At 31.7% G+C, this 24302-nt stretch overlaps 1 protein-coding gene across 5 annotated transcripts in view; it reads right to left on the bottom strand.

Annotated features, from left to right (window-relative positions):
- The window catches only part of CDH18 (cadherin 18), a 1130917-nt gene that overhangs the window by 111984 nt on the left and 994631 nt on the right, over positions 1 to 24302 (bottom strand). For all 5 annotated transcript variants that reach the window (XM_017524647.2, XM_017524646.2, XM_017524648.2 and 2 more), the window contains one exon: positions 13061 to 13248. In XM_017524647.2, coding sequence (XP_017380136.1) covers positions 13061 to 13248 — 188 coding nt within the window. The remainder of the gene's footprint in view (positions 1 to 13060; positions 13249 to 24302) is intronic.

Genomic DNA, 24302 nt, shown 5'->3' with positions numbered 1-24302 from the left:
AAAATCTACAAAGAACTAAAACAGATTTATAAGAAACAAACAAACAAACCCATTCAAAAGTGGGCAAATGAAATGACAGGCACTTTTTTAAAGAAGACATATATGAGGCCAACAAATTTATGAAAAAATGCTCATAATCACTGGTCATTAGAGAAATGCAAATCAAAACTACATTGAGATACCATCTCATGCCAGTTAGAATGGCAATCATTAAAAAATCTGGAGACAGCAGATGCTGGAGAGGATGTGGAGAAATAGGAACACTTTTACACTGCTGGTGGGAGTGTAAATTAGTTTAACCATTGTAGAAGACAGTGTGATGATTCCACAAGGACCTAGAAATAGAAATTCCATTTGACCCAGCAATCCCATTACTGGGTATATACTCAAAGGATTATAAATTGTTCTATTATAAGGACACACACACATCTATGTTCATTGCAGCACTGTTTACAATAGCAAAGACTTGGAACCAACCCAAATGCTCATCGATGATAGACTGGACAGGGAAAATGTGGCACATATACACCATAGAATAATACACAGCCATAAAAATGATGAGTTCGTGTCCTTTGTGGGGACATGAGTGAAGCTGGAAACCATCGTTCTCAGCAAACTGACACAGGAACAGAGAATCAAGCACCACATGTTCTCACTCATAGGCGAGTCTTCAACAATGAGAACACATGGACACAGGGAGGAGAGCGTCACACACTGATATCTATGGGGGTGGACTAGGGGAGGCACAGTGGGGGGTGGGGAGTCGGGGAGGGATAACATGGGGAGAAATGCCAGATATAGGTGATGGGGATGGAGGCAGCAAACCACATTACCACATGTGTGCCTATGCAACAATCCTGCATATTCTTCACATGTACCCCAGAACCTAAAATGCAACTATATATATATATATATATATATATATATATATACACACATATATATATATATACACATACATAATCAATACTTAACAACCAACTATGCCGTAAACATTTAACATATATTAACTTATTTAAACTTCACAACCCCTCTGTAAGGTATAATTGCTCTCGTCTACAAACAAGGAAACTGGGGCATAGGAAAGTTAAGACACTCCTTATGGACAACAGTGTGTAAGTTACATACTTGAGATTTAAACTCCGGCAGACAAAGTGTACAAGTTGTGTCCTTAAACACTATGTTATCCTGCTGGAAATCTACATAGCAAATAAGTAGTGTAACATAATGTTTCATTTTGATGAAAAAGATAAAATTTTTAGTGGAATAGTCCTCTTCATTAAACGATACCTTCATCATTATCTTTTCAAGTATTTACTATTAAGTTTAAAATGAATCGATAAGCTCACTAAATCTAACTACTAGAACTCTGAGTACCTTTTTAATTTCTTTAATTCACAGATGCATAAGCTAAGAAACTAAAATGCTGTTGAGGCAAAATCCTTTATCTTCTCAGCCCCTGCTAGAAATGTTTATTCTGGCATAATTTTTACCTCCCTAGGTAATTGTTCTTCTCTTACTTTTCTTTAGTTACTGCTCAATATCCTAATTTAACAGCTCACTGTCAATGAGTTGACTTTGATTTCCATTTTAATTTTTAGTTCCTTAATTTAATCCTATAACTCCTAGTAATTACTTTTACATATCATTGCTCTTTCTAACTTGTAAAGTAGTACTTTCTCCTTTAATATTAATCCATCTCATAATACTGTAGATAGTTATCATTTTCCCCATCAATCATTTTCCAGCCAGGTTTACATATTCAGGACTTTTTAATTGTTTTTCATTAATCACTTCTATTATTCCTTAAATCACCCAATTATAGCCTTCTCTGGAACAACATTACCATTATAAATACAAGGATATTGAAAAGACTGTTTAGCCAAGTTGCTGTATGAATCAATTCTTCTTAGAGTTCAGCGAGGTTCTAAAGTTCTATTCTCCGAAGTAATAATAGAAGAGACTCTTTATGACCTCTTCTTTGCCTGATTTCTAGGCTGCACTAGCATTCCAGGTTTTTAGTTTCAAGAGTAGGTAGATAATGATAGGGTCAACATCAACATTTTCACACATAAAATTGTCATCATAATCATTAAATAAAATGGCTTAGACCTGTAATAGTGACTGACATTATTATTAATTCTTTGTTTTCTGAAAAGGTATTTAATTTGTATTATGGAATTTCGTCAAAACTAAGAAAACAAACTGTACGAATTTAAGCAGTGTTTCTCCAGCTAGCCTTTTGTATTGCGATATGGTTTGTGGTCCTTGCCAGAGGTCTGTCCTGGATGATGGACAGTCTGTGGAGATCAGAGTACATGCATAAGCTTTCTAGTTATATATTTCTCTATACAGAAGAAACTAATTCTTATTCATTGTGCATACTTCATTTATACAAATAAGTATTACATGTTTGCTTTCTGCTGTTTGAACACTGGACAAATAAATGCAAAGGTCTTTCATTTCAAATAACTTAAGTATACATTATATTATATAGAAGTTATGATTATATATTATTTATATATAATTATACACAAGCTCATATATGTGTATGTATATCTATGTGCCTGTGTGTATGTATATATATGACATATGTAAAATAAGACACACATATACAAACTTACCAATAGCCCATGTATGTATATAGACACACATATACAAACTTACCAATAGCACGTGTATGGGCTATTGGTAAATATAGACACACATATACAAACATACGTTTGTATATTACTTAAATATAGACACACATATACAAATGTATACACAGACATATTAAATATTGACACACATATACAAACTTACCAATAGCTTAATTCATTAGGGCGTTTCATCAGATCATTAGTTTCCGAATACTACACTACATTGTATTTTAGAAATATATGTATCAGAACAATCAATTAACTTTCAGTGAAGTTTAAAATGATTTATTACTCCAGACCCATCGTCATGCCTATAGATGAACACCATGAAAAAAAAAATGTACTCAATAGCATTTCTGTGTCAAAGTCATCAGAACTATAGTAATAGATTTTATTGAATTGAAACTTGGATTCCTCTATCAGCTGTAGCTGAAAAGAATAAATTTTCAGACTTTAGAACTTTAGGAGAATATAAAACAGAAATTTACTTGAGTTTTTTTTGATAAAGAAATCCCTAAGGAATGTTCTTATTTTGTAAACAGTCCTTATTTTGTAAGCAGTTCATTTTCTTGTAAGTAGAATGAGAAATCTACTCTTTCCTATTTACAAAGTGTGGTCATGTGTTTGCCTATCTGTGATTATCTGCAATGTGTTGGGATGAGTTATTTATTACTCTTTGTTGTTTGAAGTCTAAAAATGTTAAATCTGTTAGTAAACAACATTCAATCTTTATTCTGTTACTAAATGCAAGTCAAAGAAATGACAATGTAATCCCCAATAAACACAATCCACTAAAAGACCAAAAACATAGTATGCAGAATAAATCTAGTACAGTTGTAGTTGAATATATTTCATGTTTTTATCTTATAATTTACTTAAATTTTAAAAAAGAAATTTGCATGTTTACTCTTAAGACCAATCTCAAATCATATGTTAAATAAAAGAGTATAATAATCTTTTACCTACTGTGGGGTAGGTAAGGAAACCTTAAAAATACACAGTACTTGGTTACAAAAGTGTTTTACATCTCTTATAGTCAAAACATACTTGTAGTACACATAGATACACATTCAAGAAAACTATCAGTTATATTCACAATAATTAATTTTTGAAAAGTCTTATCCTATCAGAAGCAACAACTTTAAGAGGAAAATAAAACTGCTAGGTTTTCTACATTGAGAAATTACAGAAATGTATATTTTGATAAGTGAAGCCAAAAGATAATCCAAAATATATTCATGACTGAAATATACCTGAAAAGGTTGTACTACAAATACAATATTTAATATAAACTTAAAACAATTTTTTCTCCTGAGGAAGCAGGAAGGGGAAGTTGACTGCCAAGAAACATAAAGCCAGTTTTTTACACGGTCTGTGTACATACAGAAGACAGTATGTATTGTAATGTACACAAGGTATTTCATTCTTAGTTTGCTTCCAGTTAAATAAAATAATATAAAATAAAGATGGCAGCAAAATAATCACATGGATTGGTCTGGAAGTATAATTAAAAACTGGTACAAAAATAGGAAGAAAAGAAGACAAGGAAAAATAAGCTATTGAGGTAGTATTAGCTAGTGGTCATTATTGAAGTAGTAGTAATTATTAGCCAAACACAGTTTACAGCACAATTTTTACCTCATTTTATGTTTTCTGTAATCACTTTGTAAAGTGCTTAAATAAGAAAAATGAAGCTTCAAAGAGTTGAGATAATGTCATAGATCTCCTAAATGACAAGTGCAAGATTTATATCTCATTTTACAGTGATGGTTATATCTTCCAGCACCCTTTACTGACTTGAAGGACAAGCTTAAAATTTTTTGGCTTAAATTAATTTGCATTGTATATGCAGTTGAATTAGCTAGGAGGAATTGACAGTACAAAGAGCATTTGCTGAAAATCAGGAAGCCAAATAAAACTAGAAACTTAAAGAAAACATAGTATTTGGATCCGCTTCTGTAAAGTGTGCAAATAGGAACCACATAAGAAGAGACTTAGAGAAAGGCTGCTAAGGAGAAGCACATCCCTACCTACAGAGGTTTATGTCAGACAAAAGAGTACATCCACTTGCATTCATCCTTATCTTTTTTTCCCCTTCCCACCCAGTCAGGCTTCATTAAACAACGAATGAAAGTTATCAAAGTGTATTTACAATGTACCACACCATGCACCAGTGAATTCAACTTGGCAATTTTCTGTTGAAGGAATGATATAGACAGGAATGTGCAGACGGTCCTGCTGGCAGATTTATAGAGCAGTGCTGATTTTTATCTGTGAGGAGATTAGCTGTTCTGCCTAGCTGGCTACAGTGAACTGCCTTAGAGATTAAATAAGGAATAGGTTTTTAAGAACTGTTTTATCCTTTTTCTGCTGCCTGAATGAGTATCTCTTGAAAGTTAAAATCCACTGAGGTATATAAGTTACTCAAATTGCAATTATTTATACTTTAAAACATACAGCAATGAAATAACTCTGAGGCTGATAATCCTAATCAGAAGGATCAAAAAATTACATGAATGCAACATGTACATACCTCAGAAGAAATCTAGACTACATTAAAAAATATGTTCAGGGGAGGCTGGGTGCAGTGGCTCACACCTGTAATCCCAGCACTTTGGGAGGCTGAGGCTGGTGGATCATTAGGGCTCAGGAATCAGAGACCAGCATGGGTAACATGGCGAGACCCCATCTCTACTAAAAATTTAAAAAAGAGAGAAAAAATAGTCAGGCATGTTGGTGTTCACATGTGTTCCCAGCTACTAGGGATACTGAAGTGGGAGAATCACTTGAGCACCTGGGGGGAAGGTGGTAGTGAGCTGTGACCGCACTACTGCACTCCAGCCTGGGTGATAGAGCGAGACTCCAACTCAAAAAAAAAAAAAAAAAATTGAGGAGAAAAGTGAAATACAATTTGAACTCATTAAATTTCAGGAATATTTTTAGTACATCATCACTTACCATTTACAGAATTGAAACAATTCTGATCTCAAAAGTATGCATTGTGTGTACAAGCACCAAATAGAATGAACTATTAATATTAAATTAATTAAATATGTGCACACACATAAACATATGTAATTTTACCTTTGTGTTTCAGATCTCTAATTAGATGCAGGCTATTGTTCTTAATTCTGCAAGTGATATGCATACTTCAGATTATATGTGCAATCAAACCACAATCTGAAGTATGAGTATCAACTACTTTCAAAATCAAACTACTTTCACTTTTCACAAATATGAAACTGTTTTCTATTTTATAAAGACAATAGGAATTAATACACAGAACACCACCAATGCACCCACACACATCCTTACTACACATTGCAAACTTACCCAGTCATTTGCTTCTACCTCCTTTCCTATGGTCATCTCAGAGGAGACATACTATCCCTAGGTTGTTTCCTTGCACCTGTCATTCAGATTCTGTTGAAGCCCATCTATATCCACAATGCATCTTTTAAAATTATCCTCTCTTCAGTATCCTTGATGTGTTGTCTCTATTGAGCTTTTTATCCCTGTGTATAGAAACACTCTTGTCTCCCACCTTAAAACATTTATTTTATTATGTTCTTGTTTATTTGCTTTATAACCTTGATCCACCACATGGGTATTAACCTTCCCCAAGAGGACAGTGTGTTTCTATTTTTTCCTCCCATATTTTTGCTTCCTATTCTCTCTCCACCACATTATAATTAGTTCCTCTTTCCATTGTAGCAAAGAATAATCATATATCTTCCATCTGAATACATAACATGAACAAGTGTTCAGACTCTGAAGACAGACACACAAGTTCAGTTTTCTACTTGGGCATTACTTTTATCTCTTTGTGATTCAGTTTCTTGAGCTACAAAGTAGGGATAATAACACTCTCTCAAAATGTCACAATAAGAATTAAAAGGACAATCATGGGTATATTAACTCAATAAAGACATTGCAAATATGCTTAAAATCTGTCTTGATACAGGGGCAATACTCTAACAAATATTAGTTGCTGCTGCTATTTTTTTCTTCTTAAAGGCATTTTTATTTTATTTTGTATTTCCAACTTTTATTTTAAGTTCATGGGCACATGCGCCGGATATGCACGTTTGTTAAATAAGTAAACTTGTGCCAAGGTGGTTTGCTACACAGATTATCCCATCACCCAGGTATTAAGCCCGGCATCTGTTAGCTATTCTTCCTGATCCTCTCCCTTCTCCCATCCTTGACTCCTACAGGCCCCAGTGTGTTATTTCCCTCATCTGTCCATGTATTCTCATCATTTAGCTCGCACTTTTAAGTCAAAACACATGGTATTTGGTTTTCTGTTCCTGCGTTAGTTTGCCTAAATAATGGCCTTCAGCTCTATGTTCCTATAAAGGACACAATTTCCTTCCTTTTTATTGTGGCATAGTATTGCATGGTGAATATGCACCACATTATCTTTATCTAGTCTATCATTGATGGACATTTCGGTTAATTCCATGTCGTTAACTATTGTGAATAGTGCTGCAATAGACATGCATGTGTCTTTTTAATAGAATGAATTATATTCCTTTGGGTATAAACCCAGTCATGAGATAGTTGGATCAAATGATATTTCTGCTTCTAGGTCTTTGAGGAATTGCCACATCGTCTTCCAGAATGGTTGAACTAATTTACAGTCCCACCAACAGGGTAAAAGCATTCCTTTTTCTCCACAACGTCATTAGCATCTGTCGTTTTTTGAATTTTTTTTTTTTAACAACATGATTCTACATTGAGCAAGAGGCAGAAGACAAAATATGGGTGAAATGCCCCCTGTGGATTCAGCACAGGCAGAAATTCCAGCTGGGAAAGCTATCAGTTTGCTGCTCATTTTCTTTTTAATAAAAGCCATTCTGACTGATGTGAGATGGTATCACATTATGGTTTAGATTTGTATTTCTTTAATGATCAGTGATGTTGAGCTTTTTTCATATGTTTGTTGGCTGCATAGCTGTCGTCTTTTGAGAAGTGTCTGTCTGTTCATGTCTTTTGCCCACTTTTTAATGAGGTTGTTTGGTTTTGTCTTGAAAATATATTTAAGATCCTTATAGATGCTAGATATTAGAGCTTTGTCAGATGCATAGATTACAAAAATTTTGTCCCATTCTGTAGGTTGTCTGTTTAACCTGTTGATAGTTTCCTTTGCTGTGCACAAGGTATTTAGTATAATTATTAGATTGGTGCAAAAGTAATTGTGATTTTGCCACTAAAAGCAATGTCAAAACCCACAATTAATTCTGTACCAACCTAATAGATCCTGTTTGTCAATTTTTGCTTTTGTTGCAATTGCTTTAGACTTCTTTGTCATGATATCTTTGCCTGTGTCTATGTTCTGAAAGATATTTCCTAGGTTTTCTTCTAGAGTTTTTATAGTTTTGGGTTTTACATTTAAGTCTTTCATCCATCTTGAGTTGATTTTTGTATATAGTATAAGGAAGGGAGTCAGTTTCAGTTTTCTGCATATGGCTAGCCAGTTCTCACAGTGCCATTTATTAAATAGGGCATTTATCTTCATTGCTTATTTTTATCAGGTTTGTTAAAGATTAGATGGTGGTAGGCATGTGGTCTTATGTCTGGGGTATGTTGTTTTCCATTGGTCTGTGTCTTTTTGTGTGTGTGTGTGTGTGTGTGTGTGTGCCAGTACCATGTTGTTTTGGTTACAGTTCCACTGTAGTATAGTTAGAAGTCAGATAGCATAATGCCTCCAGCTTTGTGCTTTTTGTTTAGGATTGCCTTGGCTATTCAGACTCCTTTTTGCTTCCATATAAATTTTATTTTTTCTAATTGTGTGAAGAATGCTAATGGTAGTTTCATGGAAATAGCAGTGAATCTATAGATTGCTTTGGGCAGTATGGCCATTTTCATGATATTGATTCTACCTATCCATGAGTATGGAATTTTTTTCATTTATTTGTGTCATCTCTGATTTCTTTGAGCAGTGGTTTTTAGATCTCCTTGAATAGGTCCTTCACTTCTCTTGCTAGCTGTATTGCTAGGTATTTTATTCTTTTTGTGGTAACTATGAATGAGAGTTCATTTGTGATTTGTTTTAGTCTTGACTGTTGTTGGTGTATAGGAATGCTAGTGATTTTCTCATATTGATGTTGTATCCTGAGACTTTGCTGAAGTTGCTTATCAGCTTAAGAAGCTTTTAGGCTGAGATGAAGAAGTTTTCCAGATACAGGGTTATGTCACCTACAAACAAAGAAAATTTGATTTCCTCTCTTCCTATCTAAATATCCTTTATTTTTTTCTTTTGCCTGACTGCCCTGGCCAGAAGCTTCATAAGTGAAGGAGAAATAAGATCTTTTCAGACAAATAAACACAGAGGGAATTCATTACCACAAGACCTGCCTTATAAGAACTCCTGAAGGAATTGCTAAATATGAAAGGAAAAAAATTGTTATCAGCCTAAAAAAACACACTGAAGTACACAGACCAGTGACAGTATGAAACAACCATATAAACAACTGTGCAAAAGAGCCAGTTAGCATCATGATGACTGGATCAAATCCACTTATAACAATACCAACTTTAAATGTAAACAGGCTAAATTCCTCAAAAAAATACATAGAGTGGCAAGCTGGATAAACAGTGAAGACCCATTGGTATGCCGTTTTCAAAAGACCCATCTCATGTGCAAAGACACTCATAGGCCCATAAGGGATGAAGAAAAATTACCAAGCAAATTGAAAACAGAAAAAAGTAAAGGTGACAAACGTAGTTTCTGACAAAACAGACTTTAAACCAACAAAGATCAAAAAAGACAAAAAAGAGCATTACATAATGATAAAGGGTTCAATTCAACAAGAAGTAGCTTCCCTGAATATATATGGACCCAATACAGGAGCACCCAGATTCATAGAACAAGTTTTTAGAGACCATCAGAGAGACTTTGACTCCCACACAATAATAGTGGGAGACTTTAAAATCTCACTGATGATATGAGACAGATCATCAAGACAGAAAATTAATACAGACATTTAGGACCTGAGCTCAGCTCTGGCTATAGAAGACTTGATAGATATCTACAGAAATCTCCAACCCAAACCAACAGAATATACATTCTCCTCATTGCCACATGGCACTTACTCTAAAGTTGATCAAATAATCAGAAGTAAAGCACTCCTCAGAAAATGCAAAGGAACTGAAATTATAACAGTCTCACAGACCACAATGCAATCAAATGTGAACTCAAGATTGGAAAATTCACTCAATATCACACAACAACATAGAATTTCAACAACCTGTTTCTGAATGGTTTTTGATTAATAATGAAATTAAGTCATAAATCAAAGAGTTATTTTAAATTAATGAGAACAAGGATGCAATGTACCAGAATCTCTGGGATGCAGCTAAAGCAGTGTTACAAGGGAAACTTATAGCATCAAATGCCCATATCAAAAACCTAGAAAGATCTCAAGTTAACAACCCAACATCAAAAGTAAAATAATTAGAGAACCAAGAGCAAACAAACCACAACGCTAGCAGAATATAAGAAATAACCAAGCTCAGAGCTGAACTGAAGGAGATAGAGGCACCAAAAAAACCCCTCAAAAATCAACAAATCCAAGAGGTGTTTTTTTTTTTTTGAAAAAAATTAATAAAATAGACTGTTAGCTTAACTAATAAGGAAGAAAAGGGAGAAGATTCAAGTAAGCACACTCAAAAATGATGGGGATATTGCCACTGATGCCACAGAAATACAAACAACTATCAGAGAATATTATAAACACCTCTATGCACATAAACTAGAAAATCTAAAGGAAGTGGATGAATTCATAGATATATACACCCTCCCAAGACTGAATCAGAAAGAAATTGAATCCCTGAATACATCAATGAGTTCTGAAATTCAGGTAGTAATAAATAGCCTAGCAACCATAAAAGCTCTGGACCAGAAAGATTCACAACTGAATTCTCCTAGAGCTAAAAGGACAGCTGGTACCATTCCTACTGAAAGGATTTAAAAAAAAAAAATTAAAGAAAGGTACTCCTCCCTAACTCATTCTATAAGACAAGCATCATTCTGATACCAAAATCTGGCAGAGACACCACCACCACAACAACAACAACAATAACAACAACAACAACAATAACAACAACAACAACAACAACAAACACTTCATGCCAATATCCTTGATAAATATCCATGCAAAAATCCTCAACAAAATACTGGGAAACCAAATCCAGCAGCATATCAAAAGCTTATCCACCATGATCAAGTAGGCTTTATCCCTTGGATGCAAGTTTTGTTCAACATATGCAAATCAATAAATGTGATTCATCACATAAACAGAACCAGAGACAAAAAAACACATGATTATCTCAATAGACGCAGAAAAGGCTTTTGATAAATTTCAAAATTCCTTCATGTTAAAAACTCTCAATAAACTAGGTATGGAAGGAACATACCTCAAAATAATAGAAGTCAAATATGACAAACCCAGAGTCAATATCATACTGAATGGGCAAAAGCTGAAAGTATTCTTCTTGAAAACTGGCACAAGCCAAACTTGTCCTTCCTTACCACTCCTGTTGCTGCTACTATTATTTTGATGATACTGGTGACAATGGTAAACTGAAACCTGCTAATGAAAACCCCCAGTCAATCCTGTGCCTCCTTTAGCCAAATCCAATTAAAGTTCATAATCCAAAATTGTTTTAAATCTCTAGAACGGTTCACTTTTTTGATGACTAGCTACCTCCTGAACAGCATCCCTTGGGAATATTCAGTGCCAACATTCTCTCCTATTATTTAAAGATTTCCTCCAAGACTATATTTTCTTTGTTTTTCTGCTTGTTTTCTAAAAGAAGTGTTCCCTAGTTTTCAGGATTAATCTTGATAGAAAGAATTAATCCAGTTTACCTGAATTCTTTTAAGTAAAGTTGCCACCTGTAAAATGAAAACCAGGCAATCCTCTTCTCACCTTTGTAAACATTTCCTCATCCATTAATTATTCTAATATATATTGAATGCCAGCTCTGTGTTAGAAAAGATACTAGATGTTGGGAATGCAGTGATGAGTTAATACACAGCCTTGGCATCTGTTGCTTAATTCAACAATCAGAAATCTTGACATCAAATTAGATGTAGTCACTTCTTCTTACATCTCTTTAATGGCTTTCCATATGGCAAATTTTAACAAGGCCTTGTGTGCTCTTGTACCCACTGACTACATTCCTTATTCTCTCTACTCTGGATTCAGTCATACTATTTTGATCCCTTAAATGTGCCATGTGTCACTCATCTCAGGCACTTAGTACATTTTCTGTCTTCCTGCGTAGCCATCCTTACATTCTATACTCAACCCACTCCTAGGCTTCTTTCAATTCTCTATTTAGATATTGCTGAATGCCAGAAAGGATTAAATATTCTAGATATTTCCCCTGTAGCACTATATAATTCTTCTTCATAGGAAAGATATTATTGATCTAGGAATGTATGTGATATTTGATTAATGTCTGTCCACGTCCATAGATTAGAAGCTGTGTGCATGTAGGGGTTAAGTCTGCCTTTGCTCCAGACTTATCCCTTTTATTCTTTGCATAGCTCATATGGAACATAGCAATTGACATATTGAAGGGATTCAAAATACATATGTTTGTTAAATAAAGATACACAAATTGTCTATTTTCATTATTACCTTAACCTAGGTTTGACAATCTAAGAAAAAAAATTACAATGGGAAAATATTTTAGGTGAAGACATTGATATTTTAATATATAAGTGGTGATTATTGTTCTTTAAGCATTTAAAACCAAATTATTCTTAGAACTTCCCTCTGGTATTATTCAACAGACAAGTTAACATTCAATTTTAAATCAACACAAAATTGTAATTACTAGAAGAAGAATTAATGAGATTTCATACAATCCAAATAGAAAAGTTCATGTATACAAGTAGGTAATTAGATGGATAGACAGATTGATAGATTAGATAGATGGATGGATGGATAGATGCCAGACAGATAGATAAACAAACTCACTTCAAGACCTACAATAGCACATTAGAATGAAATATCTCAGCCTGTGGCTCTAACAGAATTACTATAGATTTATTATGATGATATTTTGATTCTTTGCACTTCATTGAAATTACTTTTATTTAATTCTTGACTGTTAACATTGGGACATTTCAGGAAGAATAGAGCAGAAACAAAACAAAGATAGAGGGACACACTGTTGGTGTAGTTACATCAGACCTTCCCATCTTAGCAAAAATATATTTTCTGATGAAAAGATCTAAGCAGTCAGACAAAACAATAGTTAAAATGTAATTATATTGCAACGTGACAATATTTTATCAAAATCCATGGCCTGACAGCATGGATTATTCATATCTCTGACAAATTTCCATTTAGAAAAATGTAAATGAGTTGCCCGAATCACAAAATGTACATTCTTTTTACCTTCTTTAAAGAAAGGATTCCTTCTCTTGTCTCTTTGTCAGTGGAGATGGAGAATACCCCCATACCATCACCATTGATGATGGAGTATGTCATGTCAGCATTTGAGCCAGTGTCTGCATCATTTGCCTTGATTTTCCCAACAGCTGAACCAACTTGAGCTGACTCAGGAACATAGAGCTGATAGTGTTCTGGAAGACATTTCATATTAAATATATTTAAATAACAATGTTCATAAAATAATCTTACAAGAAAAAGACAATAAATATTTACAGCACATATTCAAATGAACATTATGTTAGATAATGCATCGAATGGATTTTTTTTAAGATTTTAGAAGTTTACTATTTAGTAAGGAAATACTAGATTTATGTAAACTTTAAAAGGTGTGTAAAATACTTTTCATGAAAAGAATGTATATATTTGAGTATGAAATATTAGCTCTAAACCCTTAAAGTACAGACAATTAGAGAAGAGGTCAAGTTTTCATTCTTATATTGAACCAAAGCTGAATTAGTCAAGTATTAGTGTAATCCCAATGTATACCTCCCCCATTGTAGCATGTGAAGTTCAAATATAAAAGTGTGAAAATGAAAAGTGTGGAAATGTGGAATTCAACAGAAAAATGAGAGAAAATGTCGTAGCCTGTTTGTTAATACAGTTATTTTTATCACAATAAGTATATTGAGATATACAGTCATGCCAGAGAAAGCGAATGTATGTTTATATTACTTTACCATAAATTCCCTATCAGCTTCTGAAAAGGATTTGAGGTGGCTTCATAATAACATTATAAATAACATAGTTATTAACATTTTTAAAACTCAATTATAGAGTTGAAGTATGAGAAAGCAGATGGCTATAGAAAATAAAACAGCATTTGTGAATTAGCATTAATTTTGACACCGTACCAACAATGTTAAAGCATTGTTAATACTATATTCTCATTGTCTAATATGTACAAATATCATTTTTCCAAAGTTTTCCCTGATATTAAATGTCAAATGAAACTGTCTCTATGGTGCTTACAAAATATATATTAAGAAGCATAATAAAACATGTTTTAAATAACTGTTTTATTGACAAGTTTTAAAAATCTTATTAAAGCAATTTATTATAGAAAATTCAAAACATTATAAATGACAGAAGCCCAGGAATTAAAATGTAATTTGATAAAATAATTTCTACCAAGATTAAATTAATAGTGACTCAATACTATATAAGAATATAGTTAGACTATACACCTAATGAATGCACAACCTCTATCAAAATAATTTTAGTGAGCCAATCATTTGTCATTAGTGGTATAATACTGAAAAAAAGTCTAATGTAGTGAATATTGAAAATATCATTTTTTATTCTTATTGTGGTAAGAACACTTAACATGAGATCTCTCATATAAGCAAATTTCTACACAACACAGCATTGCTACTCACAGATACAATGTGTTTCAGCAGAACTATAGGGCTTATTCACTTTGCATAACAACAATTTTGTATTTGTTGATTATCAACTCCTCATTCTCCTTCCCTAGTCCCTGATAACAGCCACTCAAATCTTTGACTCATGGCCCAGAAAACATTTCGGCTGATTTTTTTTTTTTTTTTGTATATAAACATTTACATATCTTTATTTGCATATATAAATATTTATAAATGGCTTTTTATAAATGGCTCTTTATCAATTAGGTATTATGCAGCCCTCAAAAACGATGAGTTCGTATCTTTTGTTGGGACATGGATGAACCTGGAAACCATCATTCTTTGCTGATTCTTAAAATAGAAAACAGATTTCTGGTACAGAAAGATGATGTTTAGAGAAAAAAACATGATAATTCTTGACACATTTTAACAATTGGAAGAATAGTAACTTCCCCATTCACTATGTCCCATTAAACAAAATAGAGTACATTCAGATTAATATTTTATGCACTCTCCATTGAGTTGAGAATTATAATTTGTAAATTATGAGTCAACTTTTAGTAGATAGCCTGCAAGATGACCATTTTATCCATGCCTTCTGCTGTTTATGTCCTTGAGTTATTTCCTCTTGAATGTTGGCTAGATATAGTAGTTCACTTATGATAAAGTAGGTTCAGCAAAAGTAATCAGATGTCTCTTACAAGGCTAGATTACAAAAAGACTGTGGCTTTTTTCACGGGAACACTTTTTCATTCCCTCTTGCATTACTCACTCAGCACCAAGCTGTCTGTCACGTTTTGTTGCAGTCCTGTGAAGTAGCCCATAGGGCAAATGACTGATGCTGGCCCAAAGCCGAGTAAGCCGGAATCAGAAACCAGCTCCACCTCCAACAACGTAAGCCTCTGGGCAAGACCTCAGCCCCTGCTGACTTCTACACTGCAATCTCATCAGCATGATCCAAAGGCACTCATCTAAACCACAGCTAGATTCCTGACCTACAGAAATTGTGAAATGATAAATGCCAGTTGTTTTAATCTGCCAAATTGGAATGCTTTGCAACACAGCCATAGATAAACTACACACACCTTTCAGTAGTTGCCAGTGATTTGCTAATTCAAATGGATTCTTCTTTTGTCCTTGTTATCCTGGGGTACTGTGATTTATGTTGAGAGAAATTAAAAACCAAAATAATCAAACAAAACCTGATTCATTATACTGTTATTGCTGATTATTTCTCTTCCTATGACTTTACACTTTGATATATTTCTAACAGAAAAAAAAGCCAAATAAAAAATGTAATGAAACACACATGTATGCCATCAAATCTTAATGTTTTGTTGTATTTGATTCAGCCTCATTTTATAATGTAATATATTATTGAAGGCACAGGTGATACGTCTAAGTGGGCCGTTTGCTACAATCAAATTCTCTGCTCATCTTCCCAGAACCATTATCATCCCCCTACATATCTTAAAAATATTAACGTAATATATTTCCACAAATACATATTTAGGTAGTATAGTTATTTAGATTTAAGTTTATATTTATCATTCTTATGTATTTTTTACACAAAATCATAATTTTAAGATATATCTAAGATGATGCATATAGTTCTAGCTCATTAACTACAATACAGTATTTAATAATATGCTACAAGTTATCCAACTGTATGTTTTTCTAATTTAGAAACATTCAAATGAATTTTAGTTTACATATCTCCCCATGCACATGCAGAATTTCCGTAAGCTACAGTTATAAAAAGGCTCTTCCTGGAGCTGTAGAACACAGCCCTTCCCTGGTTGTATCACCACTTTTCCAACATGTCAGTTCCATTACAGACTTATTTTATACTTTTTTCTTAAAAGATAGTATTGTCCATAACATAGTACCTCATTTCTATTCCTTATACACACACTCTAGAAAGGAACATTTGTCCCTGTGGTTTCACCTTCGACATATAAATTTATATCTCCCAAATGAATATTCACATCTGCCATATCCTGAGTTTCTGCTCAAATGTTCAATTGATGGTCATCTCCGACTTTATACTGGGCATCTACTATCTTATGTCTTTTTTTAAGAAAAGTAATATAGAAGTATTTGGAAAATTTAAAATGTAGGCCAATAAAAGAAGAATCAATTGTTTAAAGTTTACAATAAAATAAGGACATAGGAAACTTAATGAACCAAATATGAAGATTAAACTTCTTATAACACCCCCATTTGCTGACATAAGCTCTATTGAAAACAAATAAAAAACAAGAAAAAAACTTGATAATTATATTTTTCAAATATCAATTTGACATCAATATTAAATTCTTACCTCACTTCTCTAAAATTGTTTCTCTATGAAACTTACAACTGATAAATAATTATGTTTAGTAAAAATTACTCAAGTTGGCTGTAGCAAATAACATCTCATAATGAAGAGATGTGTTATTTCTAGTAAACTCTAGCTATATAAGAAAATAGAAATAGTTATGGTAATATAACCTTTAGAATTTGGTTATCCAACATCACAGAGTTACTAAAATTTGCAAATAAAATGTCAAATTTGTATTTAAAATAAAGAGTTATTTATAACTATACACTAATATGTGACTATTAATGAAAACTTGGAAAAAAACAAAATAGAAAAAAGGTAATTTGTTTTTTCATCAAAAGGATTTTATTTAAAAATTATATGACTTAATTGATAATATTTATTGCTCTGTGATTGTAGTAATAGCATAGTTAGTATTCTGCAACAAAAGATAATAACTTTAAATTTTCCAATATAATTTTAGATATAATTTCTATATATGTGTGTATGTATATAAATATATGCATGTATATACATATAAATACGTACATGTATGTGAAATAATATATATTTTTATATAATATATATTGGTATATAATATATAGTATATATAATACTTACATAACATAGTATATATAATATATACTATATATAATAATCATATATAGTATTATATATAAAATTATTATATAATATATATAATATAATATATATAATATAATATATATAATATAATATATATAATATAATATATATTATATAATATATAATTATATGATATATAATATTATATAATATATATAATATATTATATATAATTATTATTATATATAATTATATATACAATTATTATACTATATATAATTATTATATATAATCTATATTATACTATATTATATATAGAGAATATATTATATAGTATACAATATATACTAATATATATTATATAGTATACAATATATAGTAATATATATTATATATAATATATGAATAATATATACATATGTATTTATATGTGTTTATATAAATACATATGATATACATAAATCTAGAATATATATTAGCTATATGTATATATATAAATACACACAGATATATAATAGACATATAATAGATATATGTATGTATATACATATAAAAGCATAAATATATTAATGCATACATATATTAATATAAGCATATACTGTATATATTGTGTATCTATGTAATATATATATTTACATATATATGTATGCATTTATCTGTATGTATACAAATATATATTTATATACATAAATATATATATTTATGTATCTATTACAGATCTATTTGTATATACATTTATGTATATAAATATATGTAAGTAATATAAATTTACATATGTATATAATTATATATAAATATATTCATATAATATAAACTGAGGTATATAAATACATATACATAAATATATATACACACACGAAGATATATAATAGATACAACATTTTCATACATGTCTTAAGATTATATAATGTTAAAGACATGGATCATGAACGTGTTGACATCATGAAATAATTGAGGTAAACAATGCCTGTTATATATGGATTATGTGTCTTTTTTCTAAAAATTTAAGTCATTTAACATATATTTTCAAAATGCAAGAATTATTTTTTAAGTATTTACTAAGTAAAACAGATATTTTGCTGCTTTACATGATGTTCTGCTTTTATGAATATAAAGATATTCATATTTATTATGCTGATCTGGTACACTCACAGTATATATTTTGGCCTTCATGTACACAAGTGAGAAAAGAACACCCTCAGTTATTATTTTAATAGTCATCAGGTATGTAAGGATATTTAATTTGATTTACATAGCAGTAAAGGGTAGCTAAAAACATACAGAGCCTTAATAGAAAGGAATCCAATTCCCATAATGTTCTCCATGTTTTCAGGGTGACCATGTTTTCCACTGAGCACTGGAACATCTATTTCAGCCATGCAACAGGGGAGCTCCTTAAGTGTAGAGGTTATTTTGTTAGAAAAAATAAGCCTCTAGAGTTTTTCAGCTGGTACCAGTTAATTTCTTGAGCTAACTTAAATCTACTGAGACAGCTGTTCTCTAAAATGCTAAAGTCAATGTTTCAGGTCACTAAGGGTTGTCTCTCCTCACTCATCTAAAGTAAATTATCTTTCATAATTAACTAGCTAATTATTTTAACAGTAAATTAACAATAATTTATACACTTGAATTTATTTTCCTATCCTTTTTCTTGAAAATACGCAAAGTCATTTTCATGAAGGCCTGTTCATGCTTGGCAATTATTAGATACTTTCATGGAAAAAATAGAAAGTGCATGGGGCGAAAATTTTTCCTAGAATGAAACATCTATTAGACTAATATGTACTATAGGATATGTAGTATTTTTAATGTCTTGTATTATTATTTTTAAGGTAGAAGCCTTTTCTAATCTGGAAAAAATTAAATGTATTGTTACCACTTATGATTTAAATTCCTAAAACATAAAGATATGACTCACATTAGGAAAATGGCAGATTACAAAGTTCCAAGCCTGTACACATTTGAATATTTCCCAGAGCTTTCTATAAGTTTTAAGTTGCCTTTTGATGTTTCCATGAGGGAACAAAAGCTTCATGGAAATATCAAAAGTGACTTAAAACTAGGTGAAATAAACTTATAAAAGCTCTTGTAAACATTCAAATGTGTACAGAAACCAAGAAAATCCCCACTAAGAAAAATGTGAATTCAGACATTAAGCATCTGTGGTGTTTAGACTTGCTCTTGCTCCACTCCCTTCCCAGGGCAAGGAGATTTTGGTCAGCAGGAGGTGACAAGCCAGTTCCAAGATCTGTTCTCTCTAGGAAAAGATCAACAAAGTTGATTGACTAAGAAAGACAAAGAGGAGTCTCAATTAATTACAATAGGGAAGAAAGCAGAAACACTACCCTGATTTTACAGAAATAAAAGGATTTTATAAGGAAGTCCTGTAACCAATTAAATACCAACCAATTAGATAATCTATAGATAATGAATATATTCTTATAAATATGACTTACCATGACAAAATTAGGAAGAAATGGAAATTCTGAATAGACATACTACTAGTAAGGAGAGTCAATAAACAATCAAAAACTTCCCAAGAAAGAAAAGCCCTGCAATAGATGGCTTTCCTGGTTTAATTCTACCAGCCATTTAAAGAAGAATTAAGGCCAATTCTCAAAATCCTCCAAAAAATAAAAAAAGAAGGAAAATTACCTAATTTATTTGATAAGGCCAGCATTCCCTGAAGCCAAAGGCAGACAAAGACACCAAAAGAATAGAAAACCAATTGAAGTTGAATTAAAATTGAACTTCAATCAAAATTGAACCAATTGAAATTGAATTTCAATTGAATTGAAAAGCAATATTCCTTATGAATATGAATGCAAAAATTATTAACAAAATACTTAAGTAAACTGAATTGGGCATAATATCAAAGGAATGTATACCATGAGCAGTTAAGATTTTTTTTCCCTGGAATGCAAGTTGAGTTCAACATATGAAAACTAATTAATTTTCATTTCCATTAACAGAATAAACAAAAGAAAAATCACAAGGTCATATCAATTCTACAGAAAAAGCAATTGACAAAATTCAATAACATATTATGATTTTAAAAACCCAACAAAATAGAACTATAAATAATAATAAAAAAAAACTTCCTCAACATAATAAAAGCTGTATGTTAAAATCCCATGACAAACATCATTAAAATAATGAAAGACTAAAGGCATTTACCATAAGATCAGGAACAAAACAGGATGTCAACTTTTGAACTTTTATTTAACATAATACTGGAAATCCTAGCCAGAGTTAGAAGGCAAGAAAAAGAAATTAAAAGCATCAAAATTGAGAAGGAAGTAATACAATTATTTCTATTCACAGATGACAGGATCTTATACTCAGAAAGCCTTAGGGATTACACAAATACCCACTCTCCTCCAAATACAAACACATACACATTTTTAGAACTAATGAAGTAATTCAGCAAAGTTACAAGATAATGAATAATTTCAAAAGAAAATAAAGCAATTCCACTTATAATAGCATAAAAATGATAAAATATTTAGGAATAAAACAATGTGCACTGACAATGACAAAATATTGTGGAAAGATATTAAAGACATAAATAAACGCAGACTACTAGATGTCAATACCACAAACACACACACACAATCCAATCTTTTAAATGGGCAAAAAACTGGAATAGACATCTCTCCAAATAAAATAAAAATACATAAAAAAGGAAGACAATGACTAGGTTGGAGAAGATGTGGCGAAATTAGAACCCTTTTTCCCTGTTGGTGGAGCAGTCAAATGGTACCGTCATTATGGAAAATAGCATGGAGGCTTCTAAAAAAAATCAAACCTAAATTTATCATATGATCCAGCAATTCTACTTCTGAACATGTACTCAAAAGCATTGAAAGTGATATCTTAAAGAGATATTTGTACACCCATATTCACAGCCACATTATTTATGATAGCCAAAAGGTAGAATCCAGCAACATCCAGCAACATAGGAATTGATAAAATACAGTATACACATAAAATAAAATATTAATTATCATTATGAAAGAAGTTAAAATTTGATATATGATATAGTCTTGCTGAATCTTGAAACATTATGTTTACTGAAGTAAGCTAAGCACAGAAAGACAAATATTGCATGACTCTACTTTTATAAAGTACCTAAAAGAGTAAAATTCGTAGAGACAGAAAGTTGATTCAAGAGAGGAAAAATGGAAAAGTAGTGTTTAATGGGTACAAAGTTTTACTTTTGCAAGACGAAAAAGAGTTCTGTAGATGAATGGTATTGTTGGTTGCACAACAATATGAATATATGTGGTGTTACTTAAATGTACACAGTAGAATTGTTTAAAGGCTAAATTTTATTGTATATATTTTTTAATATATACAATATTTTTTAACTACAAAAAATAATATCAGGCTGGGCGCAGTGACTGACACCTATAATCCTAGAACTTTGGGAGGCTAAGGCGGGAGTATTGCCTGAGCATCGAATTTCTAGACCAATCTGGACAACATGGTGAAACTCCATGTCTACAAAAAATTAGCCAGGCATGGCGGCATGGGCCTGTCGTCCAAGCTACTCAGGAGGTTAAAGCAGGAGAATCACTTGAACCTGGAAGGCAGAGGTTGCAGTGAGCTGAGAATCTGCCACTGCCCTCTAGGAGTATCACCAAAATAAATAAATACATAAAAAGATAAATAAAATCAAAATGAGAACAACTAGTACTTGAGCTGTTCTTCAGAATGAGAAAAATTAAGAAGAGATACAACAAATGCTAGGAATTTATGATGATGAGAATCTGACCAAAAGTATAAAACAGTGGAATATAATATTACTACAAAAATATATAATTGTCTTCAAAATGCCACTTTTACTCAGCTTTTCAGTGTGTGAGGCTTAGTCTCTCTGAGATATGAGGTAGGGCAATGTGCATTTTTCAACTTAGGTACCACATTGTTTACGGTATATTAATAAAATCTTTTTTTTGTATTTCAAATATGTGAATAATTTCTAAGTTATATTCTAGCTCACTCTAGAAGCTTCTTTTCCCTTTTAAATTCTTCAAGTAGTACTAGAATAATTTATCCTTGTTTTAGGATTACATAATGTTACACAGCCTAGGAATACAGATCTCACTGTGTAATAGACTTGTGTGTGGATGAACCGTAAGTTCATATGCCGTAGGTGATCCTTTCACATAATTTCTTAGGCTGCATCATAAAATACTAATGATTATGTAAAGTACATTTAGGGAAGGAAGACATGATGAAGATAATAAAAGGGCATTTGTCTCTTTGAAGCTTGTCACTTTTAATATACATTTTTTTTTTTCTCCAGGACAGCATTGATTCTAGTTGCTTTTAAAAAGATCTTGTCTCTTTACTTCAGTAATTTTGTCAGTCACTTGAATAAGTCATTCCCTATGATTATCCCAAGGCCCTATCCTACAAAAGCTGTACAAAATTTTATCATTACGTTTGTTAGAACTATTTACTATTTTATTTTATTTAAATGAGTAAGTGAGATGCTTCTCAGGTAAAATTTATTGCCATGTGAGTGGTCATAAACTATGATATCTGACTTACAGAGTTTGTCTTTCTTGATAAAATTAATCAGAGAGTTTTTATAATCTCCACGTTAAATGTTTATGCAAATACAGTTTGTGCTGAAAATGCTAATTTTAAATTAAAACACGCATACACACACGCTCACACAAGTATTCTGGGATTTTCCTGCATTTAAGAGACTTATATTGAATACTGATTATTAAGCATTGTGATTGGCTCTACGTGTAATGTTTTTTAAAACATAAAGTAAATGTAAATGTAAATTCTACTGCCATTTGAATGTCACACATTAAAAGGGCAATTTTCCTCTATCAGAATGTTTACTGATCTCTGAAATATCTTTAAAATTGCTTCCCCAAATACATTCTGTTACTATGTGTCAACATGCACTACAGGAAAGCTGATTAATCCATAGAATTTTTTTTTCCAAGTATTACCATAGTGGAACACTTTTTTTTTTTCTGTCACTCTTAATTATAGATAACATAAAAAAGCTTGAAGAAAGACTATTTGAAATTTTAATTGAAAATCAGTCCCCTTTTTAAACATTCTTTGAAGATGTAGGAATTGATTTGTAATGCCTAACTATAAGAATCAAATAATTTCAAAGAAATATATGCTTATTACCATAAACATACCTACCTAAACAACATATTATGTAAAGAAAAAGGAATTAATGTATAAAGTTGTTATAGTATACAACCACATAGATTAAAAACAAACCATAATATGGAAATGCCATATCTAGTAGGTTTCTAAACAGACAATGCCATATAATTTCAAAATATTTAAATATAAATTCAGAAGAATGCAATACTATTATTTATACCTGTTACTTTGTCAGAAAGAGATCTACAGATGTATGTACCTATTTAATATAATACATATAATTAATTATCAATTGTCTTTATATACTAAATATCATGATGTAATAAAAATACTGTGTTTTTATGAAGGCTAAATGAAAATAAAATAATAACATTGCTCATTTTATGGTTAATTTAATAATTTCAGCTTTAGTTTAGAGTTCATCCTTTCAATTTAGCCACATAAAATATCAAGTTGACATAAAATATATCTAATTATCTTCCATAATGTTTCTATTCAAATTTAAGTGGAATGATCTTTCAAATCTGAATATGATACAGCGGTATATCTAACTCTGCCATATAAAACAACTGTAAAAGCTGCACAGTAGGCCGGGCACGGTGGCTCACGCCTATAATCCCAGCACTTTGGGAGGCCCAGGCGGGTGGATCACGAGGTCAAGAGATTAAGACAATCCTGGTCATCACGGTGAAACCCCGTTTCTACTAAAAAATACAAAAATAGGTTGGGCATGGTGGTGCACGCCTGTAGTCCCAGCTACTCCGGAGGCTGAGGCAGGAGAATTGCC

The sequence above is a fragment of the Cebus imitator genome, unplaced genomic scaffold (genome assembly GCF_001604975.1).
Source record: "Cebus imitator isolate Cc_AM_T3 unplaced genomic scaffold, Cebus_imitator-1.0 Scaffold35, whole genome shotgun sequence".
Taxonomy (NCBI): domain Eukaryota; kingdom Metazoa; phylum Chordata; class Mammalia; order Primates; family Cebidae; genus Cebus; species Cebus imitator.
The sequence above is the reverse complement of the archived record's forward strand: the minus strand, read 5'-3'. Positions and strand labels throughout refer to the sequence as shown.